An 11082-nucleotide genomic window follows, 5' to 3' on the forward strand; every position below is an offset into this window, starting at 1 on the left:
GGAGAAAGCTATGTGTAAAACAAAGTGAAAGCTAGATGTAAAACAAAGTGAAAGCTATGTGTAAAACAAAGTGAAAGCTATGTGTAAAACAAGGAGAAAGCTGTGTAAAACAAGGTGAAAGCTATGTGTAAAACAAGGTGAAAGCTATGTGTAAACCAAGGTGAAAGCTAGATGTAAAACAAGTTGAAAGTTATGTGTAAACCAAGGTGAAAGCTAGATGTAAAACAAGTTGAAAGTTATGTGTAAAACAAGGTGAAAGCTATGTGTAAAACAAGGTGAAAGCTATGTGTAAAACAAGTTGAAAGTTATGTGTAAACCAAGGTGAAAGCTAGATGTAAAACAAGTTGAAAGTTATGTGTAAACCAAGGTGAAAGCTAGATGTAAAACAAGGAGAAAGCTATGTGTAAAACAAGGTGAAAGCTATGTGTAAAACAAGTTGAAAGTTATGTGTAAACCAAGGTGAAAGCTAGATGTAAAACAAGGAGAAAGTTATGTGTAAAACAAAGTGAAAGCTAGATGTAAAACAAGGTGAAAGCTAGATGTAAAACAAGGTGAAAGCTATGTGTAAAACAAGGTAAAAACTAGATGTAAAACATGTTAAAAGCTATGTGTAAAACAAGGAGAAAGCTATGTGTAAAACAAGGAGAAAGCTATGTGTAAAACAAGGAGAAAGCTATGTGTAAAACAAGGTGAAAGATATGTGTAAAACAATTTGAAAGTTATGTGTAAACCAAGGTGAAAGCTAGATGTAAAACAAGGAGAAAGCTATGTGTAAAACAAGGTGAAAGCTATGTGTAAAACAAGGTGAAAGTTATGTGTAAAACAAGGTAAAAACTAGATGTAAAACATGTTAAAAGCTATGTGTAAAACAAGGAGAAAGCTATGTGTAAAACAAGGAGAAAGCTATGTGTAAAACAAGAGGCGAAGCCATCAAGGCTCACGTAAGAAATCGACAAACAGTAACACAAACTCAATCACTCCGTCACACATACACACACACACACACACACACACACACACACACACACACACACACACACATACACACACACACACACACACACACACACACACACACACACACACACACACACACAGAAAGAGCATAGGTGAAACTGTGCAAGAAAGCGAGACACTAGATCTAGATCTGTCTGTCTGCATAGGACACGACTGCCAACTAGTCTCGGCGCGCTCAAAATAATAATGACCGAGACTTTCAGTACTTCCTTCGCGTGACGTCTAACCCTCTTACGTCATAATGTGACGTCAATGTAATGTGACGTCTTCAAATGTTAGAGTTTCTACCACAGACATACACACGCACAGACGCACGCACGCACGCACGCACAGACAGACAAAGTTACGATCGCATAGGCTACACTTACGTGAGCCAACAAGGTGAAAGCTAGCTGTAAAACAAGGTGAAAGCTAGATGTAAAACAAGGTAAAAGCTAGATGTAAAACAAAGTGAAAGCTAGATGTAAAACAAGGTGAAAGCTATGTGTAAAACAAGGTGAAAGCTAGATGTTAAACAAGATAAAAGCTAGATGTAAAACAAGGTGAAAGCTAGATGTAAAACAAGGTAAAAGCTATGTGTAAAACAAGGAGAAAGCTGTGTAAAACAAGGTGAAAGCTATGTGTAAAACAAGGTGAAAGTTATGTGTAAACCAAGGTGAAAGCTAGATGTAAAACAAGTTGAAAGTTATGTGTAAACCAAGGTGAAAGCTAGATGTAAAACAAGTTGAAAGTTATGTGTAAAACAAGGTGAAAGCTATGTGTAAAACAAGGTGAAAGCTATGTGTAAAACAAGTTGAAAGTTATGTGTAAACCAAGGTGAAAGCTAGATGTAAAACAAGTTGAAAGTTATGTGTAAACAAAGGTGAAAGCTAGATGTAAAACAAGGAGAAAGCTATGTGTAAAACAAGGTGAAAGCTATGTGTAAAACAAGTTGAAAGTTATGTGTAAACCAAGGTGAAAGCTAGATGTAAAACAAGGAGAAAGTTATGTGTAAAACAAAGTGAAAGCTAGATGTAAAACAAGGTGAAAGCTAGATGTAAAACAAGGTGAAAGCTATGTGTAAAACAAGGTAAAAACTAGATGTAAAACATGTTAAAAGCTATGTGTAAAACAAGGAGAAAGCTATGTGTAAAACAAGGAGAAAGCTATGTGTAAAACAAGTTGAAAGTTATGTGTAAAACAAGGTGAAAGCTATGTGTAAAACAAGTTGAAAGTTATGTGTAAACCAAGGTGAAAGCTAGATGTAAAACAAGAAGAAAGCTATGTGTAAAACAAGGTGAAAGCTATGTGTAAAACAAGGTGAAAGTTATGTGTAAAACAAGGTAAAAACTAGATGTAAAACATGTTAAAAGCTATGTGTAAAACAAGTTGAAAGCTATGTGTAAAACAAGGTGAAAGCTATGTGTAAACCAAGGTGAAAGCTAGATGTAAAACAAGGTGAAAGCTAGATGTAAAACAAGGTAAAAGCTATGTGTAAAACAAGGAGAAAGCTGTGTAAAACAAGGTGAAAGTTATGTGTAAAACAAGGTAAAAACTAGATGTAAAACATGTTAAAAGCTATGTGTAAAACAAGGAGAAAGCTATGTGTAAAACAAGGAGAAAGCTATGTGTAAAACAAGGTGAAAGCTAGATGTAAAACAAGGAGAAAGCTATGTGTAAAACAAGGTGAAAGCTATGTGTAAAACAAGGTGAAAGCTATGTGTAAAACAAGTTGAAAGTTATGTGTAAACCAAGGTGAAAGCTAGATGTAAAACAAGAAGAAAGCTATGTGTAAAACAAAGTGAAAGCTAGATGTAAAACAAGGTGAAAGCTAGATGTAAAACAAGGTAAAAGCTATGTGTAAAACAAGGAGAAAGCTGTGTAAAACAAGGTGAAAGCTATGTGTAAAACAAGGTGAAAGCTAGATGTAAAACAAGGTGAAAGCTATGTGTAAAACAAGGTGAAAGCTATGTGTTAAACAAGATGAAAGCTATGTGTAAAACAAGGTGAAAGCTAGATGTAAAACAAGGTGAAAAGTAGATGTAAAACAAGGTAAAAGCTATGTGTAAAGCAAGGTGAAAGCTAGATGTAAAACAAGGTGAAAGCTATGTGTTTGTTTGCTTGTTTGTTTGTTTGCTTAACGCCCAGCCGACCACGAAGGGCCATATCAGGGCGGTGCTGCTTTGACATATAACGTGCGCCACACACAAGACAGAAGTCGCAGCACAGGCTTCATGTCTCACCCAGTCACATTATTCTGACACCGGATCAACCAGTAAAGCTATGTGTAAAACAAGGAGAAAGCTATGTGTAAAACAAGGTAAAAGCTATGTGTAAAACAAGGTGAAAGCTATGTGTAAAACAAGGTGAAAGCTATGGGTACCTTCTCTCCACATTTCTCACAGAAGTAAGCGTTGTCCCCCTCCAGTAGCTCGCCCTTGACGAACTGATCGAGAGAGTCCTGCAGCGTGGCGTTCTTCACCGTCAGGTTCAGGGCAATGAAGTCCTCCTCCCTCTCGTACCTACAACACACATGTACCTTAGTCTACCTGCTCTGTTCAGCTACACTACCTGCAACACACATGTACCTTAGTCTACCTGCTCTGTTCAGCTACACTACCTGCAACACACATGTACCTTAGTCTACCTGCTCTGTTCATCTACACTACCTGCAACACACATGTACCTTAGTCTACCTGCTCTGTTCATCTACACTACCTGCAACACACATGTACCTTAGTCTACCTGCTCTGTTCAGCTACACTACCTGCAACACACATGTACCTTAGTCTACCTGCTCTGTTCAGCTACACTACCTGCAACACACATGTACCTTAGTCTACCTGCTCTGTTGAACTCAACTACTTGCAACACACATTTACCTTAGTCCACCTGCTCTGTTGAACTCAACCACTTGCAACACACACATGTACCTTAGTCTACCTGCTCTGTTGAACTCAACCACTTGCAACACACATGTACCTTAGTCCACCTGCTCTGTTGAACTCAACCACTTGCAACACACATGTACCTTAGTCTACCTGCTCTGTTCAGCTACACTACCTGCAACACACATGTACCTTAGTCTACCTGCTCTGTTGAACTCAACCACTTGCAACACACATGTACCTTAGTCTACCTGCTCTGTTGAACTCAACCACTTGCAACACACATGTACCTTAGTCTACCTGCTCTGTTCAGCTACACTACCTGCAACACACATGAGACTGTGCCAAAAGGTGACGTTTTCATGTCAGTATGTCCCAAATGACATCACCAGTACATTTTTCATTCTATCTAATCTGTTTTCGTTCTATTTTTTCTAATAACATGCGTTAACAATTGATTGCCAACTGGAATGGAAGAGCACAAAAAGTGTAACTTGATATGTAGTTTCTCTAGAGGGAAAAACATCTTCCACTTTCATGTCAGTGTGTCCCATGCAACATACATTTGCCAAACAGCTATGTGCAAGTAGATTATTTGTTAGTGGTATAGAAAATACTGATCAACAATTAAAGTCAGTTTTCACATTCATTTTCTACCTATTTCTTATTTGTTTATTCTGTTGGCAATGGTGAAATGTCAGCAATCGTGTGTCATTCGGGACAGTAGACATGACACCTGACCTTTTGGCACAGTCTCACATGTACCTTAGTCTACCTGCTCTGTTCATCTACACTACCTACAACACACATGTACCTTAGTCTACCTGCTCTGTTGAACTCAACCACTTGCAACACACATGTACCTTAGTCTACCTGCTCTGTTGAACTCAACCACTTGCAACACACATGTACCTTAGTCTACCTGCTCTGTTCAGCTACACTACCTGCAACACACATGTACCTTAGTCTACCTGCTCTGTTCATCTACACTACCTGCAACACACATGTACCTTAGTCTACCTGCTCTGTTGAACTCAACCACTTGCAACACACACATGTACCTTAGTCTACCTGCTCTGTTGAACTCAACCACTTGCAACACACATGTACCTTAGTCTACCTGCTCTGTTGAACTCAACCACTTGCAACACACATGTACCTTAGTCTACCTGCTCTGTTGAACTCAACCACTTGCAACACACATGTACCTTAGTCTACCTGCTCTGTTGAACTCAACCACTTGCAACACACACATACACCTGCTCTAAAGCTAAGGCCAACAAAAAAAATAGTCTGTTTACGGTATCCCGACCGACCCTATTTTTTCGCGCGACCCTAGACTTTTTTTTGGCATTTGGGAAAAAAATAAAAATAAATAAAATGATAAAATAAAAAAATTTAAAAAAGAAAAAAAAGTCTGTTTTGGCAAAATAACTTAAAAAATGTGTGTTTTTTGAAAAAAATAAAAATACAAAAAATAAAAAATAAAAATCCCGACCTACCGACCCTATTTTTTTTGCCTATGTTACCGTAAACAGACTTTTTTTTTTTGTGCCTAAGCCTGAGCTCAATTACTTCTTTCATTCTCTGTTTACTCCAATCTTTTGGGCTGTTTACATACATGTAAACCTTGATTTACTCCAATCTTTTGGGCTGTTTACATACATGTAAACCTTGATTTACTTTGTATTTCATTTCGTTTGCAAGGAAACCTCCAGCTCTGGTTACTGTCGTTGAACAGCGATCAAAATGCTGGACACATTGCATGACAAGAATTCATAGCGATCAAACAGCTGGACACATTGCATGACAAGAATTCATAGCGATCAAACAGCTGGACACATTGCATGACAAGAATTCATAAGACAATACTTGAAAACAACGCTGTCAGGGTTACCTGTGTGGATATGACCGGGTCACAAATTAGATGCTGTTTCTCACCTGTGCGGACAATCCTTGCAGATCTTTTGGTCAGAAAACTTCCCCTGAAACTTGCTCTTGAAAATCTCTTCTTTGCCAATTTTCTGGAAACACAAAACAGACAATTCAGAAATCTGGGTACCATGAAGCAAATGTGCATGCATATCCAGCAAAAGACAGTGAGTGCATGTGGGGGAGGGGTGGGGTGTGGGGGGGACTGTAACCAATCTTCATGTGTTCGTTGATTTGGTCGGTGATGGCCTGGAATAGGGAGGGCGTAGGTGAAGGGGGGGGGGGGGGGGGGGGGAACGGTAACCAACCTTCATGTGTTCGTCGATCTGGTCGGTGATGGCCTGGAAGAAGTCGAAGGCGTCCTGCTGCTCCCTGACGTTGATGGTCTGACCCCACAGCTTGAAGACGCTCCAGAAGCGCTCGGGTTCATGGTACTGCAGTCTGCTCTCCATCAGGTGGCCAAACACCTGCTGCACCTGGTTGAACACACTGACACACACACACATAGGTCAACACCTGGTTGAACACACTAACACACACACACACATAGGTCAACAGCTGAATGGACACACTGACAAACACAGACACAAGTCAACATGATGATGGTCGTCATAAGCGTCTCCACTCTGTTTCTTTGTGAGAAAGGAAGGGAAGTAAGCACCTTGAATGTCTACACCATATGCAATGGGGTAATAAAGTCAAATAAATGAGACGGAAAACAACCAGTAGCCACTGACCTGTCCTCGTCGGGCTGATCTTCATCCACCGACAGGATGGCCTCGGGGACGCCCGGCACCATGTAGAGCTGTTGCAGCACAGAGTTCATGTAGCACGTGGCGCCTGCGTTCTTCAGTCCCACGTAGCCACACGACGCTCGCCCGTCCACAGGGGGCATGTACTGAAATACACAAATAACGTTACAAGCCCCTGTTGTACAGTGAAACACCGCGTTCTACAGTCCCACATAGCCACACGACACTCGCCCATCCACTGGCGGCATGTACTGAAACACATAAATAACATTACAAGCCCCTGTTGTACAGTGAAACACCCCTTTTAAGGCCACCCGATTTAAGACTTCTCCCTCTTTAAGACCTTGATTTTTCAGATCTTTGTAAATTTACCCCCATTTTAAGACTTCCTCCTTTTCATGACCCGATTGTTTCCCATTTTAAGACTTTCTCCTTTACATGACCCGATTGTTTCCCATTTTAAGACTTCCTCCTTTACATGACCCGATTGTTTCCCATTTTAAGACTTCCTCCTTTTCGTGACCCGATTGTTTCTCATTTTAAGACTTCCTCCTTTACATGACCAGATTGTGTCGCATTTTAAGACTTCCTCCTTTTTATGACCCGATTGTTTCCCATTTTAAGACTTTCTCCTTTTCATGACCCGATTGTTTCTCATTTTAAGACTTCCTCCTTTTTATGACCCGATTGTTTCCCATTTTAAGACTTCCTCCTTTTTATGACCCGATTGTTTCCCATTTCAAGACTTTCTCCTTTTCATGACCCGATTGTTTCCCATTTTAAGACTTCCTCCTTTTTATGACCTGATTGTTTCTCATTTTAAGACTTCCTCCTTTACATGACCCGATTGTTTCTCATTTTAAGACTTCCTCCTTTACATGACCCGATTGTTTCCCATTTTAAGACTTCTTCCTTTTTATGACCCGATTGTTTCCCATTTTAAGACTTTCTCCTTTTCATGACCCGAATGTTTTCCATTTTAAGACTTCCTCCTTTACATGATCCGATTGTTTCCCATTTTAAGACTTTCTCCTTTACATGACCCAATTGTTTCCCATTTTAAGACTTCCTCCTTTACATGACCCGATTGTTTCCCATTTTAAGACTTTCTCCTTTTTATGACCCGATTGTTTCCCATTTTAAGACTTCCTCCTTTACATGACCCGATTGTTTCCCATTTTAAGACTTTCTCCTTTACATGACCTGATTGTTTCCCATTTTAAGACTTCCTCCTTTACATGACCCGATTGTTTCCCATTTTAAGACTTCCTCCTTTACATGACCCGATTGTTTCCCATTTTAAGACTTCCTCCTTTACATGACCCGATTGTTTCCCATTTTAAGACTTCTTCCTTTTTATGACCCGATTGTTTCCCATTTTAAGACTTCCTCCTTTACATGACCTGATTGTTTCCCATTTTAAGACTTCCTCCTTTACATGATCCGATTGTTTCCCATTTTAAGACTTTCTCCTTTACATGACCCAATTGTTTCCCATTTTAAGACTTCCTCCTTTACATGACCCGATTGTTTCCCATTTTAAGACTTTCTCCTTTTTATGACCCGATTGTTTCCCATTTTAAGACTTCCTCCTTTACATGACCCGATTGTTTCCCATTTTAAGACTTCCTCCTTTACATGACCCGATTGTTTCCAAGACTGCCTCCTTTACATGACCCGATTGTTTCCCATTTTAAGACTGCCTCCTTTACATGACCCAATTGTTTCCCATTTTAAGACTTTCTCCTTTTTATGACCCGATTGTTTCCCATTTTAAGACTTCCTCCTTTACATGACCCGATTGTTTCCCATTTTAAGACTTCCTCCTTTACATGACCCGATTGTTTCCCATTTTAAGACTTTCTCCTTTTTATGACCCGATTGTTTCCCATTTTAAGACTTTCTCCTTTACATGACCCGATTGTTTCCCATTTTAAGACTGCCTCCTTTACATGACCCGATTGTTTCCCATTTTAAGACTTCCTCCTTTACATGACCTGATTGTTTCCCATTTTAAGACTTCCTCCTTTTTATGACCCGATTGTTTCCCATTTTAAGACTTTCTCCTTTTCATGACCCGAATGTTTTCCATTTTAAGACTTCCTCCTTTACATGATCCGATTGTTTCCCATTTTAAGACTTTCTCCTTTACATGACCCGATTGTTTCCCATTTTAAGACTTCCTCCTTTACATGACCCGATTGTTTCCCATTTTAAGACTTTCTCCTTTCTATGACCCGATTGTTTCCCATTTTAAAACTTCCTCCTTTACATGACCCGATTGTTTCCCATTTTAAGACTTTCTCCTTTACATGACCTGATTGTTTCCCATTTTAAGACTTCCTCCTTTACATGACCCGATTGTGTCGCATTTTAAGACTTCCTCCTTTTCGTGACCCGATTGTTTCTCATTTTAAGACTTCCTCCTTTACATGACCAGATTGTTTCCCATTTTAAGACTTCTTCCTTTTTATGACCCGATTGTTTCCCATTTTAAGACTTCCTCCTTTACATGACCTGATTGTTTCCCATTTTAAGACTTCCTCCTTTACATGATCCGATTGTTTCCCATTTTAAGACTTTCTCCTTTACATGACCCGATTGTTTCCCATTTTAAGACTTCCTCCTTTACATGACCCGATTGTTTCCCATTTTAAGACTTTCTCCTTTACATGACCCGATTGTTTCCCATTTTAAGACTTCCTCCTTTACATGACCTGATTGTTTCCCATTTTAAGACTTTCTTCTTTTCATGACCCGATTGTTTCTCATTTTAAGACTTTCTCCTTTACATGACCTGATTGTTTCCCATTTTAAGACTTCCTCCTTTACATGACCCGATTGTTTCCCATTTTAAGACTTCTTCCTTTTTATGACCCGATTGTTTCCCATTTTAAGACTTCCTCCTTTACATGACCCGATTGTTTCCCATTTTAAGACTTCCTCCTTTACATGACCCGATTGTTTCCCATTTTAAGACTTTCTCCTTTTTATGACCCGATTGTTTCCCATTTTAAGACTTTCTCCTTTACATGACCCGATTGTTTCCCATTTTAAGACTGCCTCCTTTACATGACCCGATTGTTTCCCATTTTAAGACTTCCTCCTTTACATGACCTGATTGTTTCTCATTTTAAGACTTCCTCCTTTACATGACCCGATTGTTTCCCATTTTAAGACTTCTTCCTTTTTATGACCCGATTGTTTCCCATTTTAAGACTTCCTCCTTTACATGACCCGATTGTTTCCCATTTTAAGACTTCCTCCTTTACATGACCTGATTGTTTCCCATTTTAAGACTTTCTCCTTTACATGACCCGATTGTTTCCCATTTTAAGACTTCCTCCTTTACATGACCCGATTGTTTCCCATTTTAAGACTTTCTCCTTTTTATGACCCGATTGTTTCCCATTTTAAGACTTCCTCCTTTACATGACCCGATTGTTTCCCATTTTAAGACTTCCTCCTTTACATGACCCGATTGTTTCCCATTTTAAGACTTTCTCCTTTTCATGACCCGATTGTTTCCCATTTTAAGACTTCCTCCTTTACATGACCCGATTGTTTCCCATTTTAAGACTGCCTCCTTTACATGACCCGATTGTTTCCCATTTTAAGACTTCTTCCTTTTTATGACCCGATTGTTTCCCATTTTAAGACTTCCTCCTTTACATGACCCGATTGTTTCCAAGACTGCCTCCTTTACATGACCCGATTGTTTCCCATTTTAAGACTTTCTCCTTTTTATGACCCGATTGTTTCCCATTTTAAGACTTTCTCCTTTACATGACCCGATTGTTTCCCATTTTAAGACTTTCTCCTTTTCATGACCCGATTGTTTCCCATTTTAGGCGGTCTGAAAAAGGGGGTTCCACTGTAACAAAGAACAAGTCGCGTAAGGCGAAATTACTACATTTAGTCAAGCTGTGGAACTCACAGAATGAAACTGAACGTAGGCCGCCGCTAGTGCAAAAGGCAGTGAAAGTAACGAGCCTGTTTGGCGCGGTAGCGATTGCGCTGTGCTTTACTGTACCGCTCTTCGTTTTAACTTTCTGAGCGTGTTTTTAATCCAAACATATCATATCTATATGTTTTTGGAATCAGGAACCGACAAGGAATAAGATGAAATAGTTTTTAAAACGATTTCGGAAATTTAATTTTGATCATAATTTTTATATTTTTAATTTTCAGAGCTTGTTTTTAATCCAAATATAACATATGTATATGTTTTTGGAATCAGAAAATGACGAAGAATAAGATGAAATTGTTTTTGGATCGTTTAATAAAAACATAATTTTAATTAGAAGTTTCCGATTTTTAATGACCAAACTCACTCATTAGTTTTTAAGCCATCAAGCTGAAATGCAATACCAAACCCCGGCCTTCGTCGAAGATTGCTTTGCCAAAATTTCAATCAATTTAATTGAAAAATGAGGGTGTGACAGTGCCGCCTCAACTTTTACAAAAAGCCGGATATGACGTCATCAAAGGTATTTATCGAAAAAATGAAAAAA

General features: G+C 39.1%; 1 protein-coding gene across 3 annotated transcripts in view; it reads right to left on the bottom strand.

Annotated features, from left to right (window-relative positions):
• Nucleotides 1-11082, bottom strand: part of LOC138967690 (ubiquitin carboxyl-terminal hydrolase 24-like) — a 315079-nt gene that overhangs the window by 115673 nt on the left and 188324 nt on the right. For all 3 annotated transcript variants that reach the window (XM_070340337.1, XM_070340338.1, XM_070340339.1), the window contains 4 exons: nucleotides 6554-6714; nucleotides 6125-6305; nucleotides 5826-5908; nucleotides 3380-3518 (listed from right to left, as the gene is read on the bottom strand). In XM_070340337.1, the coding sequence (XP_070196438.1) occupies nucleotides 3380-3518; nucleotides 5826-5908; nucleotides 6125-6305; nucleotides 6554-6714 (564 nt within the window). The remainder of the gene's footprint in view (nucleotides 1-3379; nucleotides 3519-5825; nucleotides 5909-6124; nucleotides 6306-6553; nucleotides 6715-11082) is intronic.

Source organism: Littorina saxatilis, linkage group LG5 (genome assembly GCF_037325665.1).
Source record: "Littorina saxatilis isolate snail1 linkage group LG5, US_GU_Lsax_2.0, whole genome shotgun sequence".
Lineage (NCBI taxonomy): Eukaryota > Metazoa > Mollusca > Gastropoda > Littorinimorpha > Littorinidae > Littorina > Littorina saxatilis.